Source organism: Chlorocebus sabaeus, chromosome 14 (assembly GCF_047675955.1).
Source record: "Chlorocebus sabaeus isolate Y175 chromosome 14, mChlSab1.0.hap1, whole genome shotgun sequence".
Lineage (NCBI taxonomy): Eukaryota > Metazoa > Chordata > Mammalia > Primates > Cercopithecidae > Chlorocebus > Chlorocebus sabaeus.
In genome coordinates, this window is record NC_132917.1 from 70,832,716 (window position 1) to 70,852,930 (window position 20,215).

Here is a 20,215-nt window from a genome sequence, read left to right on the forward strand (position 1 = left end):
TGCTAGCACCGTTCTCATTGTTTGCATTCCTTCATTCCTTGTAAACTAGGTGCTATTATCCCCATTTTGCTGCTGTAGAAACTAAGTCAGGTAACTTGCCCAGAGCTACACTGCTGATGTGACACGCACCCGCTTCACTGCAGGTGAAAGTGGAAGTGAATATATAACCTTCCTGGAAGGCAGTCTGCAATCCCATATTGACAGCTGAAAAATATTCATTCCCTTTCACCTAGTGATTCAACTCCCAGTAATCCATTCTTTTTTTTGTTTTGTTTTGAGACGGAGTCTCGCTCTGTGGCCCAGGCTGGAGTGCAGTGGCCGGATCTCAGCTCACTGCAAGCTCCGCCTTTCGGGTTCACGCCATTCTCCTGCCTCAGCCTCCCAAGTAGCTGGGACTATAGGCGCCCGCCACCACGCCCGGCTAGATTTTTTGTATTTTTTAGTAGAGACGGGGTTTCACCGGGTTAGCCAGGATGGTCTCGATCTCCTGACCTTGTGATCCGCCCATCTCGGCCTCCCAAAGTGCTGAGATTACAGGCTTGAGCCACCGCGCCTGGCCCCCAGGAATCCATTCTAAGAAAACAACCAGAGTTGAGCCATTTCGTTCCCCGCAGCTCATGTGAAACAATGGCACATCCATTATGATGCTGGGCTGTGGTTGCATCATAATGTACATTTAGTATGTGGAGTGACAATGGGCGCTAGCTCATAATATAATGCTATTAATAAACGAAAAGATACAAAAAATAGTCATGATATGCATATATATTGCAATAAACCATGATTTCTGTGGGTGGTGGGATGGTAATTTTTAATTTCCACATTGAATACTTCTGTTTTCTACTTATTAGTTTGATAATCGGAAACAAAAGCTAAGTGTCTTTGTTGTTTATGTGTTTGATGCTGAGTTTCCTGGACAGCAGGACTGGGAGGTTGGGTGGGGGTTTTGGCTCAGTCCGAGAGCAGAGCGGCGGGTGGGGAGCTGCAGGCGGACAGGGTCCCCGGAGGCGCCCGCCCGGGCTCTGCCCCTCTAGCTAGAGAGGCGGCCGAACCCTAGCGGCCTGGAAGGGAAACTGCGGCCAGCGGGCGAGGAGCCGCCCCCGGGGACGGGGCGCCTGCGGGTGGGTGAGCAGCCCGCCTGGCCCGGGTTCGAGTTCCAGCCCCGCGATGGCCTCCGCGGGCAGCACCGCTCGGCGGGCGGGCTCGGGAAGCTGGCACTCAGAAAGGGGAGAAGGTAGAGGTGCTCGGCCGCAGCCAACTCCACATGGCTCCATGCAGCGGGCGAACAAAGTCTCCTTGAAGGCCACCTGGACTGATGCGGAGTCCAAGCAGCCCAGGTGGGTAGCGGGAGAAGGTGTCCAGGCTGCGAGGCGCGAGAACCCGGCCCAGTGCCTCCCTGGTGGGCAGGGCCTGGAGCGGGCGGGGGCGGAGGCTGCGGCCAGAGAAGCCCGGAGAGCCAGGCGGGGGCCAAGGATCGCCTCCCGAGGTGCCCGGGCCGTGGCCCAGAGTCGCTTCCCCACTGCCCCGCCCACCAGCCAGCCCCTGCCCTACCTCGCCGACCACCTCCGTGCGCAGGCGACTGCCCTCGCCTGGCCACGCCGCCCTGCCTCGCTCACCGCGCCCCACGCTCATCCCAGCCCCAGCGAGGAGTCCGACCAGACCACGATCGACCAGACGGCGATCCGGAGCTACTACCAGCTGTTCGCGGCGGCTGTGGGCAACGTGGAATGGCTGCGGTTCTGTCTGAACCAGAGCCTCAGGGAAATCCCCACCGACTACAAGGTAAGGTCTTGAGTGTGGGGGCAAAGACTGAGGTCCCTCTCCCGCTACCCTGCTCAGAGTGGTCACCTGGAGAAGATGTCCTTTTCTGGGTAGAGCCTCCTAATTTAACTCATCTTCTGGCTGTGGAAGGACCATTTTGGGGGCAGGGAGGTTGGGTGGGCCGATGAACACACACCGGTTAATTAACAAAAGGATGTGAGCATTCCTGGGGACACAGGAAAGACAGTGAAGGTAACCCCAATAAATTTATATAAATTGTGGACCCTGGGACCTCAACCCCACTCAGCCTCATCCTGCCTGCTCTGGACCTCACAGGGCTTCACTGCCATCCACTTCGCAGCCCAACGGGGCAAGCTTGCATGCCTGCAGGTCCTGGTAGAGGAATACAAGTTTCCCGTGAACCTGCTGACCAACAATAGCCAGACTCCCCTGCACCTCGTCATCCACAAGGACAACACCACCGTGGCCCTCCCCTGCATCTACTACCTGCTGGAGAAAGGCGCAGCCCTCAATGCGTGAGTCCAGCCTGCTTCAGGAGGGATACTTCAGGCACGGGCACAGCCCCACCTCCAGGCAGGCAAATCCATGCAGGACAAGCAGAGGGGCTGCTGGAGGTGACAAGGATTGGGTCCCACATAAAGCAGTCAGGAATCCACATGGTGTAGTAAAAAGACTGGGCTTTAGCCGGCCATGGTGGCTCATGCCTGTAATCCCAGCAGTTTGGAAGGCTGAAGCGGGCGGATCACCTGAGGTCGGGAGTTCGACACCAGCCTGACCAACATGGAGAAACCCTGTCTCTACTAAAATACAAAATTAGCCGGGCATGGTGGTACATGCCTATAATCCCAGCTACTCGGGAGGCTGAGGCAGGTAATTGCTTGAACCTGGGAGGTGGAGGTTGCAGTGAGCCGAGATCATGCCATTGCACTCCAGCCTGGGCAACAAGAGCGAGACTCTGTCTCAAAAAAAAAAAAAAAAGAGAGAGAGAGATTGGCCTTTAACAGACCTAGTCTACATCCCAGCTCTGCAACTTGCTAGCAGACAGTGGGACCTTAGGCAAGTCACTCAACCTCTAAGCCCCAGTGCTTTGGCTCCCAAACTTAGGTGTACATTGGAATTACCTAGGGAGCTCAAAAAATAGGAACACCTGGCCGGGTGGTGTGGCGGCGTAGTCCCAGCTACTCAGGAGGCTGAGGCAGGAGAATCGCTTGAATCCAGGAGGCGGAGGTTGCAGTGAGCTGAGATTGCACCAATGCACTCCAGCCTGGCCATAGAGCAAGACTCCCGTCTCAAAAAATAAAAAATAAAAAAAATTAGGCCAGGCGCGGTGGCTCACGGCTGTAATCCCAGCACTTTTGGAGGCCAAGGCGGGTGGATCACCAAGGTCAGAAGATCAAGACCATCCTGGCTAACACAGTGAAACCCCGTCTCTACTAAAAATACAAAAAAGTTAGCCAGGTGTGGTAGTGAGCGCCTGTTGTCCCAGCTACTCGGGAGGCTGAGGCGGGAGAATGGCGTGAACCCGGGAGGCGGAGCTTGCAGTGAGCTGAGATTGCGCCGCTACACACCAACCTAGGTGACAGAGTGAGACTCAGTCTCAAAAAAAAAAAAAAAAAAAAAAATTAAAATTAAAAAATATAAACACCAGTGTTGCAATCCAAAGGTTATAATTTAATGGGTCTGTGGTGTGACCTGGGCTTTGGAAGTCAGAAAAGATCCCCAGGTGCTTCTAACTTGCAGCTAAGTTTGGGAACCTCTGTCTCAGTGTCTTCAACTGAAACTTGGGAGAATGGCAGTGCCTATCACGTGGGACTACTGTGATCACTGAAAAGTGCATGGCATATAGGAGACTGCATTCATTCAAAGTATCAAGCATGCACTATGTGCCAAGCACTACGCTAGAGTCACAGAAATGCTCCCTCTCCTCACGAAGCTGACATTCTAGTGCAGGAGCAGAGAGTAAATTAGCAAACAAATAAATGAACAAAATCTTGACAGAACATGGGAAGTGGTTATGAAAAAAATAAACAAGGTGATGGGGTAGGTGGTAAAGCAGGTAGGGGGAGGATCTATTTTGGATGAAGCAATCACCTCTAAGGAGGTGACATTAAATTGCAACCTGAAGACAGAGTGAGCCAGACATGCAAAGAGCCAGGGAAGTGTTCCAGGTAGAGGTAACATCATGTGTTGGGAAAGAGTGGGCAAGGTCAAAGGATACATTGAGGAGGTTAGGCCCAGGTCATGTAGATCTTGTGGGCATAGGGAATCTGGTGAGACATAGGGAAACGGCAGGGGCTGGTTGGTTTAAGAGTAGATGAGGTTAGTGGTCTCTGAACCAAGCCAGCTCTCCTTCCAGCAGTTCTTAACTGTCACATACCTCCTAAAATCAGATTTTTACTGTTCACTTAGTCCAATTCCTCCCTCTACAGTAAAGGAAATTGAGGTGCTGAAAGGGAGAGACATAGCTAGGGTCACCCAGTGGACAGATGGTAAAGCAGGGCTTGGAAACTGGTGTGTCCATCTATCTGATGGGCAGATGCCCTTTGTTTTTCGTTTCTGCTGTCATCCCCATTGGCGGGGCCTTCCACAGTCAGACATGCAACGGCTCCACGCCCCTGCACCTGGCAGTCCGTGAGGGCCTGCTGGACTGTGTGAAGGTCCTGGTACAGAGTGGCGCCAACGTCCACGCCCAAGATGCCATGGGCTACAAACCCATTGACTTCTGCAAAATATGGAACCACCGTGCCTGTGCCCGGTGAGAGTGTGAGAACCACCTAGAGCCTGCCCACCCCTTCCCCTCCCCCAGCCTTTTCCCTAGAGCCCTCACCATAGCTGAGCCTTTAAGGGGAGGGTTGGGAAGCCAGACAGCTGGAGGAAGCATCTACTGCCCAGGATATTTTGGATGAGGCAATCACCTCATCACCTAGGCTGGGGGGTAAGTCTGTCCAGGTCCCCTGCCCTCTGGGTTGATCACTGCCATCCTTTCCTGCCCTGAGGCCCCTGGCTCCTCAGCAGAAGGGCGGTGACCATGTCATCAAGGACTTTCCTCTTTCACCTAAAGAAGTAGGGAGCCAGAGGGCCCCAGGCAATGGGGATGGCTCATCTTGCTCATCTCCCTCTGGCCGCTCCCCTCATCCCCATCCAAGCCCTCAGCAGCAGCCAGTCTTCCCAGCCCAGGTGGAAGCTCTGTCACTGTGGGATGACACCCCTGTCCCGACCTTGGCACTAGGTTCTTGAAGGATGCCATGTGGAAAAAGGACAAGAAGGACTTTGCCCGTGAGATGAGAAAAATGAAGACACTCAAGAGCCAGCTGGCCCTCATGGAGTACAACTACCTGATTGAGTATCAAGTAAGCGGGGAAGCGGGGGGGCCGGGTGCCAGCTGCTATCCAGGCATGTGAGCAGAGGGACAGTGACCCACATACTGTGGAGGAGTGGCTAGAAGCACTCCCACCCTGAAAGAGTCACCCTTCGCCTGTACTCCCACCCTGTACTCTGACTGAAATTCCACTTTTAAACAAGCCAGTCTTTTGGTCAAAAGTCTTATCCTGTATTAGAAAGCCAATTTAAGCAAGCTTAAATTCACAGGTATTTCCGGGCCCCTCCTAGTGCACTGCCTCTTTCAGGATGAGAACCTTCAATGAGACCAAGGCCCTGCCGGTAACTGGAGCTCACATTCTGGTTAAAAAAATCAAACCTTCCTTCCAGCAGGCACTGGGCATTCACTCTGTGCTAGAAACCTACTAGACCCTGAGGTCCAAAGATGAACAATATGTGGTCCCCATGCTCAAGGAGCTTAGAGTCTAGCAGAGGAGGCAGGTTACAGCCCCATCAAGGAGAAGAGGGTCCAGGAGGGTGTCAGGAGGCATGATGCTTAAGAGGAGTCTTGAAGGATGCACAGCAGTTAGCTATATGAAGAAGGAGGGAAGGGCTGACCAGGCATAAGGAGCAGCGCATGGGAAGGCATAGAGGCACCTGGGAACATGATGTATGCAGAGAACTGAAAACTCAGAGCAGCTGGGGATCAGATGTAAGTTGGAGGCTGCCAAGATTTGGCAGGGGCCCACATCAGTGAAGGACCTTGGCTGGGTAAGAAAGGGGATTTTAAGCAGGTGTAATTACATAGGGTGCAAAACCCAGAAAACTCAGAGGATACTGGGAATCTTAAGTGAATCCTGAAGTGGGGAGGGCTTTGAGGCTGCTGACTCCAGCACATCAGGTCTGTTTCAGCTCCGTTTCTCTCCAGTTCTCAGCCCTATCCTCCTCTAATACCAGGGTCACTAGTCCTCAGAGTCACACACTGTCCAGAGGAGGCAAGGCCCATCTGTTTTCTGTAGCTCTAACCTTTTCCAGAAGCTCCTTGCATCTCCCCTCATCTCTTATGGCCTCAATTCGATCAAGGGTCCATTCTCGTTTCTATAGCTACAACTAAAGGAAAGCCATATGCTGACTGACTTAGGTCTGGGGCAAGGTCTGATGGAATTATTATGATTGGCTTAGCCTAATCAGAGCCTGTGTCTGGAGCTGGGTCAATCTCCAAAGCCTCTGATTGCTTAGCAACAGTCTGGGAGTGAGATAGTGAGACAATGGCGGTGGGGGAGGTTCTATGACAACATATGGAAGACTGCAGTGGAGGCAAGGAGAGAGCTAGATTGAGCTGCTGCCACCGGGCCTGGAGAGCCAGCCAATTGTATCCTCCCTGCATGACTTCTCACTTCCAAGAAGTGTGTCCACATCAGGCCATCTGGTCCTTTCTGCTTTCTCCTTCCAGGGTCAAGGACGCAGTGTGCACTTCCCATTTGCCTTTTCCCCCTTCACACCAGAGACTCTCTTATGACAGGACATGTCTCTACTATCAGACTGCAGATTCCTTTAGAGAAGTGGGGACTTGTCTTTCTGTAAGACTTGAGGTTTTCCCTAGGGCAGGGACTGTGTCTCCCGTGTCAAGTTGGAGCCTCACCTAGGGCAGAGGCTCTCTCTCTCCCATCAGATTGGAGATCTCCCCTTTGGGAGAGATGCTTTGTCTCCCCACTCAGCCCAGGGGCACCCTTATGGAAAAAGTTGTCTCCCCCATCAGAACACTGGCTTCCGTAAGGTAGGTGTTACTCCCATCAGACTCAGAGTTTCCCTCATCCGTCAGACCGTGGTTTCCAAAAGCTACAGCCACAGGGCCTCCTTGCACAGAAGCACAGGGCAGCAGGCCTCCATGACTCTCTTGTACCCTCTGTTGTTGCAGAAAGAGCACAAAATTCTCAGAGAAGCTGCTATCAGAAAGTGGCTACACGGCAAGCTGCACCCAGGCCACTCTCTGGTCTCTAATACCAAGCAAGCCCGGGCCACCGCCCTCTCCAAGACCCCAGAGCAACGAGGATCGCAGTGTTCCAGCAGCTTCCACCCCTCTGTGGAGGCGCGCCTGCAATGCATTCCACAGCCCACGGAGATGCCCAAGCCCATCTACAGGAAGTCCACGATCAAGCGGCCCACGATGTGGAATGTTAGCAACAACCCTGCCAGACCCCCCACCACCAAGATCAGCCACTCGCAAGGCATCCGCCTGGGCGTGCATCCAGACCCCAGCCCGGACCACGACTTCAGCAGCTTCCTGGAGGTGAGGCCAGACCGGCACGGCGGTGCGTGGCTGCACACAGTGGACGGCCACTGGGTGGCGCCAGTGCCGCGGCTGCCTTTTGAGGTGCTGCTCCGCATGCTGTACCCACGTGTGCGGCCGTACAGAATGAAGGTGCCCCAGGGCTTTTACCCCATCAGCATGAGGGAAGTGCCCAGGAAGCGGCACCTGGGTGACGACACCTTCTGGACCGACACTCTGGCCATGAACCTGCGTGACACATTTGATGAAGCCTTCCTGGCAGCTGTGCGATCCCATCAAGGACTCCCTGCCCTGCCCTCCCCACAAATCAACCCATAAAGTTATCATTGCTACCTCTCCCCCTGAGGCAGCCCAGTGAAGGCTGAGTGTGGCGATTCGCACTGTGGGTGGCGAGGAAAGGGGGAGGGGTGCCTATGGGTTTCCCACTCCCAAGTTCGAGAACAGGAGTCCCCCTTCCCAATCAAGAGCCCAGACCCCAGGCCTCCTTTCTCTCTGCAAAGAAATCTCTTGGCACCCCCCCAGGAAATCCAAGTTAGGTTCAGAGTAGGGGGTCAGTCGCTATCCTTCACCTTGGCATTGTAAAAGTTGTCACATTTTGGCACCCACTGCCCTCCCACCCCAAAGGGCCCAGGCTTCCAGGATGGAAGGACCCACTGGGAAATTCTGTTTCTTGTTCAGATTAAGCCCTTCCTGCTGTAGGCTCTAAGCTGAGACCCAGAATGGGGTGGAGGACAGCTAATATGTCCCCCTGGCACGGGCTTCCCTGCTACTATGGGCTGCCATCCTTATTCCCAGCAGGCACTGAGGTTCTTATTCCCAGCAGTTCAGGGAGGCATGGGCAGCACATCCAGGGAGGGGAGGGATGTGTGGTTTCCATCTCAGTCTATGAAAGCACTTGTACTTCCTCCAGGAAGTTAACTGGCTCCCATGTATCCCTTTGTACACATCACTACAATTCATTCATTAAACAAACATTTATTGAGTGCTTTCTAGGTGCCAGGCACCAAGCCAGGCACTGTTAATACAAAAATTCCAGCACAATCCTTGCCCTCAAGGAGCTTACAGTCTAGTGGGGAGATGACCATTAGGCAGGCAAGTAAGCCCAGAGTGATCTGTGTAGTATGCCAGGGTGGGGGTCAGGAGGAGAGGGTATAGTCAAAGCTCCTCGGAGGAAGTCAAGTCTAAGTTGAGATTTGACAGAGAAAGTACCCTTTCTCTGTGGCCAAAAGAAAGGAGGAATCAGAGTGGCAAGGGAGAGCCACTGCATCTCTGGATACAGGAGGCTGGGACCCAGAATGCAAGAAGACAAGTGATGAAACTAGAGAGGTGAGCAGGGACCAGGACACCATGAGTCTCACAAGCCATGCTGAGGGGTCCAGACTTTATCCTGAGGGCAGCAGGGAGCCATGGAAGGTTTTAGGCCAGAGTGACTTGATCAACTATGCAATGCATTTTAGGAAGACAGCTCTGGCTACAGGATAGAGAAGCAGTAGGAGGCTGTCACGATAATCCAGGTGAAAGATGATGACAGTGGGAGTGGCTCAAATCAAGATGTTAAGGTAGACCTGACCGTTTTGAGAGATTGGATGTGGTGGGCAGAAAGAGAACACAGGAATAGAAGAAGTTTCCTGTCTGGCTACTGAGTGATCTTGGGGCCAAGGGAAGTACCCAGAAGGGGCAGGTTCACAGAAGACAGCAAGTACCATCTGGGCTGTGGACCTGAATTGTCTGTGCACACAGAAGGCAGCAAAACTGTGATTCAGGTGATCAGGAAGGATGTTGGGGCTGGACGTCAACACTAAATTCCTCACAGTCCTTGAAACCATCCAGATGGATGGGCTTCCCTAGGGAGCCCACAGCAGAACCCTGAAAGACCCTACTGTGCATGGGCAAGTGGAGAAGCCTGCACAGAAGCCTGAAAGGAACAGCCAGAGAGGTAGGAGGACAACTAGCCACAGAGGTGCCAGGGAAGTGTCATCCAGGAAGCAAGGGGTGATCAGCCATGTCAAATGCTGCCCAGATCTAGTAAGATAGGAAAGGGGTCTGCTGGATTTAGCAACCTCTGGGAGAACACTGGCAGTAGAGTAGAGGGGGCGAAGCCACATCATCAAAGTGAAGAACCAAGCAGCAGAGGGAGGAGAGTAGGGCCAGCTATCAGTCCAATGGGAGGATAACGCAGGCCACCAGTGTCCCCTGCCTTGTCTATTCTGGTCTGCATAGGAGAAAAGGGCCTGGCAATCTCGTTCACACTGAGAGAAGACCAACATGTGCTCTTCCTCTCGGGGAAAGGGGAAAGCTGGTATTCTTAAGAGAAGGTAAATGCTAAAGCCAAGGAAATGAAGGGCTATGATGGAACTTCAGGCATGATATAGAGGAAATATTTTCAAGCACGGGGGTTTTTCCAGTGGCTTAAAGGTATCACATGTGTACAGTTCGTCTCTGTACCTGCCCGCCTCACTTTGAGGTATAGAACATGGCCAGAAATGGCTCTCACGGGGACTTCATTCCAATATATACTGTTGAGCACTCGCAAGGCACTGTAGTTGGAGTATAAGGTCAACAAATGCAGGTCTGTGCCCAAGACCTGGCCTGCCTTCTTAGAAGGCAGATATATCTCCCCAGGAGCCAAGAGTGCACAGAAGAGGGCCAGGCCTTAGATGCTCTTAGAGTGACAAAGAGCTTCTCCCATTAGTCCCATTTCTTTAAAAACAGGCTGCCTGGAAGCTAATTTTTATTTCGTTTCTCCTTGAGCCTAAGATAGTATTCAGCCAGAAACCACTCCTTTTCCCAGAGGAAGATTTATAAATAGGATATTGTAGATGTTCTTCTGAAAATCTAGCCCAGTCCTAAATTGTCCCCTCTCCTACTCCCAGTTTGACAGTCACGGAGCCTTGGGGAAAGAGATGGAAGAGAGTGCATCAGAGAGGCTGCCTATAGCCCCACTTCCCACTCCTTGAGCAGGCTCAGTTCCTCACCCCTGCCCCCTTCCCATTAAGGGCCACAAGAACAGTCCCTTGGGAAGGGCAAGACCCAGACCCAGAAAAGGAGTCCCTGGAGCAGAAAAGTGAGTCCAGTCCAGGGCAGAAGGTTAGCAGGAAGAAAGGAAGATGAACTGTCAGGGTATTAAGGCAAACAGTGCCACCTAGAAGCTTTATTCAAACGGAAATCCGTACTTGGAGAGAAATCACAGTTCAACAGCAAAAACTATTTCTGTTGGACATGCCAAGCCATGGCCCCTCCCCATGGCCACCTGCCCAGAGAACTTGTCACCATCTGCTCTTCAGCTTCACAGACCCTGCCCTGCCTGCCCCAGCTGGGCCAGAACCTCCTGACCCACCTTGGAAGGGACAGGGGAGGGCTGAGGGATCTCAGCCTCCTGGCTAAGCAGGCTCTGCCACCCTCCTTGGTGCCCTTTGAGGTTACAGCCTCTTGCAGCATCAGATCTGAGCCAAGCTGAGCCCCCCAAGGAGGGTAGGGATGGGGCTTCAGAGTTGAGGGGAGAAAAGCCAGGGCAGGTGGTAGGTGCCTTCCCGACTTCCGGTCCCCACCTGGCATAGAGGCCCAGGGGCCTAACTCTCCTGATCTTGCCCCCACATCCTGCCCACATCGGGGTCAGTATATCTTCTGACGACTGGGTAGAATGGCCTCTTTGATGAAGGAGAAGACAACCAGGATCCCTAAGCGTTTGCCCCGCTTGCCTTTGGTGAAATAATTGGAGACGACATCATCTGTGGAGACACAGGCAAGAATATGAGAGAGAGAGAGAGAGAGAGAGAGAGAGAGAGAGAGAGAGAGAGAGAGAGAGAAAGTGTGTGTGAGTGTGTGTGTGTGAATACGGCTCTCCCAACCCCGAGTCCAGGTGTCTCCAACACAGGGCTGGACTCTGGTTCCCTCAGTGGACCCCTGCCAACCCAGGGCTTGCTGGCTTGCTCCCACCTCAGCCCCTTACAAATCCCTTCTCACCTCCTGGCTGCATGGTAGAGGGCAGGACATTCTCCCCAGCCGAAAGTGACACAAAAAACGCAAACGGAATTATCCACAGGCAGAAAGTGAAATAGGCCAGGACCTGGCAACAAGAGAGACTGAGAAGAGGGTGCCCCAGAGGTGCCAAGAGTGGGCTGGGTGTGGTCATTGCGTGTTGGTCAAGAGTGCACAGAGGGCCACACCTGATCTCCAAAGGGGGCCCAGGCCTGGGAAGCAGGGAACGCCACCCTCAGACATGGAAATCCTTCTGTGGGGAAAGGTGGAGGCTGAAAATGACTGAATGTGGCCATAAGCCCCACATCTTGGTCACTAGGGCAAGCAACTCCCCTGGACTGAAGGAGGCAGACGAAGTCCTAAGCCATGACTGACTGACCCACACTCCCCAAAGAAGTGACCTTGCTTTTCCCAGAGGTTCAAACTGGAGCAGGAGGGTGTGGAGAAATCGTGAGAGAAGAAAACCTTGGCAGCCACTGGGAAAAGCTGGGGCTCAGGGGTGCAGTCCATCCCAGCCCTGTAAGGACTGTGTCAGAGAAGGTCACCCTAGTGCCCCTTCCTGACCTCAGGATGACCCCTCCAGGGGGACCCAAAGGACTCACTGAGGAAGAGCAGTGTCCTCCCCGCCTCGGCCAAAGGGGCACATTCTGTCCCCATCCGCACTGCTTTCTCAAACCATCTATGTTTTGTTTTTTTCAAACATGTAATCCTTGAACAGATTCAGTCTCAAATCATAGCTAAGTTCACAAAGTAAACCATGCAAGTTCCCTTTTACTACCCTGTCCCTATTAACAGCTGAATGTGCTGGACACCTCTTACCTCTGAGAAGGGATAATATTCTTCTGCAAAAAACTGAAATGCTAGGTAATGATTCACCACCACTAGTCCTGTTGAGGGAATGAAGAGTCAGTCAGTTTAAGGGGAATAACAGCTGTGCTTTTAACTTCACAAGGCCCTCAGAAGTTGGGAGCCTCCAAGGAGTCTTAGGCCTGACTTTACACTCAACTCAGAGTAGGCTACTGCCTAGAACTGTTTCCCATCTGCTACAATGGGAGAATGAGCCTCAACCTGCCCACTGCACAGGGCATTCCAAGTAAAATTAGAAGGTAACAAAGCTCTTTGCATGTTATAAAAATGAGACTTCTACGTTACATAATCCAAAGCATCATGATAATGAACCTCATTTTTAGTGGATGTGAGTGCTAAAGAAAGCTCTCCCACAGTGACAGGTGGGGAGAAATCACGGGTGTGCAGATTAGATGCCCCTAAGAGGCTCTACTCCAAACTGGGCAGCAGGGAGAAGTCCTGCTCAAATAAAAAGGCTCTCGCTCCTCAGGAATAAAAGGGCAAGACTTGCTAGATGCTTTGAGGTGCAGTCTTCAGGTTCCTCAACATTCTGCGGGAGGGGGTCCTTCCCCATCCTGTCCCCAGGTAAGGCATACCAGTGTGAACTGATACGTTCTGGACACACACACACACACACACAGCCACCCCTCCTTGGTGTGCAACTGAGTTTATAAAAGAGGGCACGTGTGCATATCCTAGACACAGACTGCTCAAGAGACAGTCATCCCTGCCTGTTCCCATGGTGAGGTAAAGGGCAGGCACCAGAAAGAACATGTTGCCTGAAACTGACTGTCCCCTCATACACACCTCACAGCAATTCCCATGTCTCCTTTCTTCTCTTCTGCCTCTCCCATTCTAAGGCAAAGACTACAGTTCTGCTATGCCTAGCCACACTCTAGGGCTAAGAGATAATGGGAGGTAGGATAGTGCCTGGTGCCCACAAGATCTTTTGGAAAAACTCTTTTAGACATCAAAAGGCAGATCAAGGGAATGAAGTCAGGGGAGCCTGCTGCTGAGGGGCTGGGGGCAGGATTTCTTCCCTAGGACAGAGGCACCTGGTCTCCATGGAAGGGCTCCCTAAACAAACCTCTGCTGAACAAATTATTTGGTGAAATCACACCAACATCCAAGGAAGAAACCAGTTTTGGCTTTAACAACATGCCCTTTGTGTGGATAATATTCACTCTCCAGGCTCTCTCATAGAAATAGAAAAGTCACTCTAAAAAATCCCCTAACTCCACCTGATACCCTGACTGAAAGCTAGGGTAGCCAGTAATGATGAACAGGAGTAATGGTAATCTTGGCAACCAAAATACTTTCCGAAGCCTTTTCCAGGAATATCTGTAAATATTTATACGCACCTACTATATGTCCACTGAGTCTCCCAACAGTTCTTTCAGAAACATCCTCTCTGAACAGATGGAGAAGCTAAGGCCCAGAGAGGGCCGACGATTCCCCAGGGTCAGAAAGTGGTGGCAGGGCAACGCCAAGAAGACTGGGTCCTCCACATCCAGGCTCAAGCCCGAGGCAGCGGCAACCAGTGAGAATGAGATGAGAAGCTGCAGCCGCCAGGAGGCATTCACACCAGGCCAGAATCTGCAGGGTGCTCACAGCCCCACGAGGCTCGTCCTAACCGTGACTTTGGGTCAGAGGACTGGACGGACAGCTGCCTGCCTGCCTGCCTACCGGAAGGGCTTTCAGCTTTTTCTGGCCAAGTTGTTTTTTGAGGCTGGAACTGCTCAGTTGGGGGCCCTGCCTCAGCCAATCCACAACCTCTTTTTTCCCAAACTCTCCTTCAAACTTACCTTTCTGGGAAAGCCCTCCCTGTCTGAGCCTCCAGCCCCAACAAATTCTATTCACTAGAGCCAAGGTAGGCTCTACAGTCCTCAGCAGTAAGAACTGCATCTTCCCAATTAGCCTGGATTCCTGGAGGACTTCAACAATTGGATTCCTTTTTCTGTATCCCCTTTAGTGCCCAGGACAGAGATGGGCACACCCAACCCCTTCAGGGGCCTCCCCAACTCTGTCCCCTCTCACCACACGACAAGATGAAGTTAGGCGAGGTCAGCATGATGAAGGGGAAGGTCTGGAGGAGGCCAAAGTAGACGAGGTTGGTGAATAGGCCCACTCCAATCATGCCGGTGGGGAAGCGCTCAAAGATGTAGAGGCCGATCAGTACAGCGGTGGAGAACTGAAACAACCAGAGGCAGACAATGCAGGGCACTTCTTCCAGGCAACCTTCCTGGACTCACCAACCCCCAGCCCGCTCTGGGCAGCACTTAGTTCATGCTTCAATCTCCTCATTTCACAGGTCTGGCCTCCCCAACTAGATTCTCTGCTCCCAAAAGGCAACTTTTTTTTTTTTTTTTTTTTTTTTTTTTGAGACAGAGTCTTACTCTGTCACCCAGGCTGGAGTGCAGTGGCGCATTCTCCTGGAGTCAAGCAATTATCCTGCCTCAGCCTCCTGAGTAGTTGGGACTACAGGCATGCACCACCACACCCAGCTAATTTTTGTGTCTTTAGTATAGACCGGGTTTCGCCATGTTGGCCAGGCTGGTCTTGAACTTCTGACGGCCTCCCAAAGTGCTGGGATTACAGGTGTGAGCCACCGCACCCAGCCCATTTCTCAAACTTTTTGACAGCAACTCACAGTAAGAAAAACATTTGCCAAGGGGCAGTGGCTCACGCCTGTAATCCCAGCACTTTGGGAGGCCAAGGCGCAGGCAGATCACCTGAAGTTGGGAGTTCAAGACCAGCCTGACCAACATGGAGAAACCCTGTCTCTACTAAAAATACAAAATTAGTCAGACATGGTGGCACATGCCTATAATCCCAGGTACTCGGGAGGCTGAGGCAGAAGAATCACTTGAACCCAGGAGGCGGAGGTTGCAGTGAGCCGAGATTGTGCCACTGCACTCCAGCTTGGGCATTAAGAGCGAAACTCCGTCTCTCAAAAAAAAAAAAGAAAAAGAAAAAGAAAAACATTTTACACTGTGACCCAACACATATATACATATATATGATCAAAGCTCAAATTTCAATTCTATTTATGTTCCTTTTTTTAAAAAATGCTGATTGTGACCTACTAACTATACAGCCAAATAATGAATCATGCCTACAGTATGAAAAACACTACTCATAAGGACCTACAGTCGTCAGTGCTTAGCAAATGACAGTTGGCTGCGTGAAGGGCTAATTCCTGTGCCAACGCCCATAAGCTGGGCCTCTGGACCAGAGTTGAGGGCTATAGTCTTGTCTCCACTGTGAACTCCCAACCTCAGGCCATGCCCAGAGTGCAAGTGGCTGCTGACACCAGGCAACTTGAGGGGCTGTGGACGCTTTCCCGCCAATAGCACCCTACCCCCAGCCTTTCCTGCAGCTGAAGGAAGTCTGTCCACCAGCAGTCACCCCTATGGCTTTGACATCAGTGGCAAGGACGGTGTCTTCAGTAAGAGAAGTCTCCCATGAGACCAGGTGAGGGCGAGACCAGCGAAGCTGTGCCACTCTTAGGACAAATCACTTGATCCGATTAGAAAGATGGCAATGAACATATACTCAAAACTGTCTTATGGCTCCTCTAAGTTTTAAATGCTGTGAGCAGAGCAAAGGGCTAAAGACAATAGGAGACAGCTAAGCAAAGTCAAATCCATGGTCTTGTCAACAGAGAATGTACACTTGGCTGTCACCTTAAGGACTAGTGGACAAGGCCTGCGGTGAAACAATGCCACTTGGGGAAGGAGCCCAGGGAAGATCTGGGCCCAGGAGTGCAGACCCAAAAGACAGCGTTCAGGGCAAGGAGGTAAGAGTGTATGCTCAGGAAACAGCAGAGACACAGGCCTCATCATTCATGCCAAACTCTCCCCACTTCCTGCTTTTGAGGCAGGGTAAAAAGTGAGGAGGACTCCTGGAGAAAGATGCCACTTACCCAGATCATGTATTTTATGATCCTGCTGGTGGCCACTGTGTATTCTTCTATCAGTTCTGCCAGGTAATAGAGTCCAGCCGCTGCAGGGTGGGAGGCAGGGAGACTATCAGTCAGGGTCATTCCCACCATCCTGGTCACCCCTCTCCCTGCAGCCCAGTCCCCATCCACCCTTTATGGACCCCAGAAGGTCAAGAACAAACCAAACATCCCATGTGTTGCCCTTCCAAGTCTGCAGAAGTAAAACTTTCTAAGGGCAACTAAGGAGAAATTTCATAAAAATCAATGAAAGTCTGCATTTGATGCCTCAGTACAACGCTAACCTCTGGTTCAGAAAACGGAATTTCGCGTATTCAATAAACACCTGCTGGGCACTTGGCATGAGCCAGGTCCTTGGGCTGAGGATACAGCTGAACAAGGCAGACAAGGTCCTCCCCGACCCAGCTAAGGAAAGGGAAAGGGAACAGTAGGGGGAGACAGACAGACGAGTTCAGTGTGAGAAATACTACTTTAGGGAAAGGACAGCGCACTGCTGGACCATCAACCCCTATGGACTTCCCGGAGAAGATGACATCTCAACTGAGGCCGAATGGGAACTAGCCAGAGGGGAAGTGTCAAAGGTGGAGAGAGCAGCAAGTATGAAGGGCCAGAGGCGCAAAGGAGGCGGTAGGCGTTGGGGAAAAGTTCCGCGCCGCAGGCCAGCGAAGAGTGGGAGCCGCAGCGGGTAGTGGTCCGCAGGCGCGGGCGGGGCATTCGAGCCACCCTTTCCCGGGCACTGCCGGAGCGGACTTTGTGACACCTGGAAGGAGCCGCGGTCAGGCCGGGCTGCCAGGCTCGACAGGAGGGGCAAGATCAGGCGGGATGGGATTGGGGAGGCGAAGGCCAGGAGCGCCGGGCAATGGCCCCACGAGTGGCTCCGAAACCCCCTCGATGCGACCCCCAACGAGCACCGATGCCGGGGCGCGAGCCCGCGCGGGGCGGGGTCGTGCAGTCTCACCGACGGCTAGCGTGATGAAGGCCACCTGGATGAAGAGCGACAGCCAGCTCAGCAGGTACATAAACCACATGGCGCCCCACCCGCCCGCTCCCCGGCCGCCGGGACGGGCCTGCGCGCTTCGGCTCCGGCGACACAGAGCCGCCACCGCCGCTGCCGCCGCGTCCCCGCCCCGCGGACCGCAGGACGACGGTGCGCCGCCGCCGAGAGGAGCTCGGCTCGAGTGCAGCCCGGGGCCAGGCCCGCGCTAGCGCCGCCCTCCGGAGAGGAGGGCCAACCGCCGCTGCCCCGCGTTCTTCGACCACCAGGATCCCCCGCTCCACGGAAGGGAACGAATGCAGACGGTTGCAGCCGAGGGGAGGCGGGACGGTCCCCAGGGGCGGAGACCAAGCGCCAATACTGGGGATCGGAGTGCAGCCTCCAGCCGCTCCTTGTGCACTCCCGCACCACCCTGGAGGTGGTCCTGGGCCGGACAGGGCAGCCCGACCGCGCACCAATAACCTCCCCAGAACCTACCTCTCGGCAGGTTGCGGACAGATCTGTCTCTTGCTATTGCAGGTGGCAGGGACAAAATTATTGAATTTCCTAATATATGCCACGCTCTGTGATAAAGGCGAGGTGTGTTCTTGTTGGAAATCTGAGCAGATGATGTAAATCATTTTATGGATGGGGAAGACCAAAGGAAGTTGCCCTGGGTCATGCACCTAGGTAGCGGCACAATCAGGAGTTGGAGTGATTTTAATCGGTCATCCTCAGGCCTAATTCCCCTCTAGGCTGTTCTTTTGGGGTACGTTCTGCACCTTTGTATCTCCTGCACCTCACCCCGTGCCGGGCACGCAGGGCGTCCGCTAGGAGCTGGATGCATTTACTACACCTTTGGGAGGGTTCCTGAGGGGCACCTGGAACCGGTTAGTTCTTGTGAACAAATCTCCCATGTAGTGGCCGAGACAGGCATGCAAAATAAAGTATGTAGAGTAAGAGTCTAGTAGGCTTATTTCAGAATCATATTTTTCATGCATAAAAATACATATTTCTAAAAAAACAATTACCATATGATTTAGCAATTCTACTTCTGAGTATATACCCAAAAGAACTGAGAAAGCAGAGACATTTGTACACCAGTATTCGTAGCATTATTCACAATGGTCAGAAGAGGGAGGCAACCCAAATGTCCATCGGCTAACAAAAAGATAGACAAAGTGCTGTAAACATACAATGGAATATTATCTAGCCTTAAAATGAAGTGAAATTCTGACACATGCTACAACATCAATGAACTCTGAAGGCAAGAGTGAAATAAGCTAAGTGAAATAAGCCAAATAGGAAAGGACACACATTGTATGATTCCACTCATATGAGGTACCCGGAGTAGTCAAAATCATAGGCAGAAAGTTAAATGGTGCTTGCCAGGGTCTGGGGGACAAAGAACGGGGAGTTACTTTTTAATGGATACAGGGTTTCAGTTTGGGAAGATGAAAAAGTTCTGGAGATGGTTGGTGCTGATGGCACCACAACAGTGTGAATGTGCTTAATGTCACTGAATTGTATACGTAAAAAATGGTTAAAATGGTAAATTTTATGTTATGCATAACTCCCCCCCTCCAAAAAAAAAAAAAATACATAAGATTACAAAGCCCACCCTGGCTAACACGGTGAAACCCCGTCTCTACTAAAAATACAAAAAATTAGCCAGGCGTGGTGGGGGGGGCGCCTGTAGTCCCGGCTACTCAGGAGGCTGAGGCAGGAGAAGAGCGTGAACCCGGGAGGCGGAGCCTGCAGCGAGCCAAGATTGCATCACTGCACTCCAGCCTGGGCTGCAGAGCGAGACTCCGTCTCAAGACAAAAAAAAAAAAAAAAAGATTACAAAGCAGGCTGGGCACAGTGGCTCATGCCTGTAATCCTAGCACTTTGGGAGGCTGAGGTCGGAGAATCACTTGAGGCCAGGAGTTCAAGACCAGCCTGGGCAACAAAAAATTTTAAAATGGCCAGGCATGGTGGTGTGTACCTGTAGTCCCAGTTACTCTAGGCTGAGGCAGGAGGATTTCTTGAATCCAGGAGATGGCGACGGCAGTGAGCTATGATTGGGCCACTGCATTGCAGCTGGGATGACAGAATGAAAACCTGTCTCAAAAAAAAAAAAAAAAAAGATTACAGTTGCCGGGCGCGGTGGCTCACGCCTGTAATCCCAGCACTTTGGGAGGCCGAGGCAGGCGGATCACAAGGTCAGGAGATCGAGACCATCCTGGCTAACCTGGTGAAACCCTGTCTCCACTAAAAAATACAAAAAAAAAAATTAGCTGGGCATGGTGGCGGGAGCCCGTAGTACCAGCTACTCGGGAGGCTGAGGCAGGAGAATGGCGTGAACCTGGGAGGCGGAGCTTGTAGTGAGCCGAGATCGCGCCACTGCACTCCAGCCTGGGAGACAGAGCAAGACTCCGTCTCAAAAACAACAACAACAAAAAAAACAAAAAACAAAAACAAAACAAAAGAAAGATTACAAAGCAAACCAATTATATTGAAATGCAAGTATTAAAATATTTTTAGAAAACCAAATGTATTCTGTAATTTATGTGCTTCTTTATTAATATATGACATAAGCAGACCTATTACAAAATCTAATAACTACCTATCACAATGACAAAGTAGGAGTTAGTATAAATGATATTTCAAGATACCATTAATCATATGAGAGAGTTATAGATAAAAATAGAAACTTCTCTCCTTCCAAGTTTTCAGGCTTCTTGAATTTGTCTCCCTAAATTCTATACTTGCTGACTTCTAAGGGGTCCCTGGACCCCCAGTTAAGAATGCCTGAGAGATATGTATATGGGGTATGGTGGGGTGGCTCACACCTATAATCCTAGCACTTTGGGAGGCCTAGGCAGGAGGATTACTTGAGCCTAGGAGTTCGAGATTGACCTAGACAACAAAGTGAGACCCCATATCTACAAAAAATTTAGAAATTATGCAGGTGCAATGGTGACTGTAGTCTTGGCTACTCGGGAGTCTAAGGTGGGAGATTGCTTGAGCCTGGGAGTTCAAGGTTGCAGTGAGACAGGATCACACCACTGCACTCCAGCCTGGG

General features: G+C 52.0%; 2 protein-coding genes across 3 annotated transcripts; one reads left to right on the top strand and one right to left on the bottom strand.

Annotated features, from left to right (window-relative positions):
- The first annotated feature begins 541 nt into the window (after window positions 1-541).
- On the top strand, window positions 542-10,083 carry ANKRD53 (ankyrin repeat domain 53). 2 transcript variants are annotated; one of them, XM_073023064.1, is made up of 6 exons: window positions 542-1,337; window positions 1,638-1,782; window positions 2,098-2,297; window positions 4,373-4,537; window positions 5,012-5,132; window positions 7,019-10,083. In XM_073023064.1, the coding sequence occupies exons 1-6, from the start codon at window positions 1,168-1,170 to the stop codon at window positions 7,706-7,708; spliced, it is 1,491 nt and encodes a 496-aa protein (XP_072879165.1). In that variant the 5' UTR covers window positions 542-1,167; the 3' UTR covers window positions 7,709-10,083. The 2 variants fall into 2 exon arrangements, with proteins under 2 accessions (XP_072879165.1, XP_072879166.1); XM_073023065.1 differs by having other exon boundaries at window positions 1,168-1,782.
- TEX261 (testis expressed 261) lies at window positions 8,350-17,316 on the bottom strand. The gene is made up of 6 exons (XM_007970292.3): window positions 17,134-17,316; window positions 16,140-16,219; window positions 14,252-14,405; window positions 12,188-12,255; window positions 11,354-11,456; window positions 8,350-11,118 (listed from the first exon to the last, which is right to left on the bottom strand). Exons 1-6 carry the CDS (start codon window positions 17,201-17,203, stop codon window positions 11,003-11,005), a joined length of 591 nt encoding a protein of 196 aa, XP_007968483.1. The 5' UTR covers window positions 17,204-17,316; the 3' UTR covers window positions 8,350-11,002.
- Window positions 17,317-20,215: the final 2,899 nt, after the last annotated feature.

What these genes read in the sequence shown, in the direction of transcription:
- ANKRD53 (XM_073023065.1), top strand. Translation starts at nt 1,168, where the DNA reads ATGGCCTCCGCGGGCAGCACCGCTCGGCGGGCGGGCTCGGGAAGCTGG. An exon ending in AAATCCCCACCGACTACAAG is followed by an intron (nt 1,783 to 2,097) that starts GTAAGGTCTTGA and finishes TGGACCTCACAG; the next exon opens with GGCTTCACTGCCATCCACTT. An exon ending in ACTACCTGATTGAGTATCAA is followed by an intron (nt 5,133 to 7,018) that starts GTAAGCGGGGAA and finishes CTGTTGTTGCAG; the next exon opens with AAAGAGCACAAAATTCTCAG.
- TEX261 (XM_007970292.3), bottom strand. Translation starts at nt 17,203, where the DNA reads ATGTGGTTTATGTACCTGCTGAGCTGGCTGTCGCTCTTCATCCAGGTG. An exon ending in TCATAAAATACATGATCTGG is followed by an intron (nt 14,406 to 16,139) that starts GTAAGTGGCATC and finishes TGGTTGTTTCAG; the next exon opens with TTCTCCACCGCTGTACTGAT. An exon ending in CTCTACCATGCAGCCAGGAG is followed by an intron (nt 11,119 to 11,353) that starts GTGAGAAGGGAT and finishes GTGTCTCCACAG; the next exon opens with ATGATGTCGTCTCCAATTAT.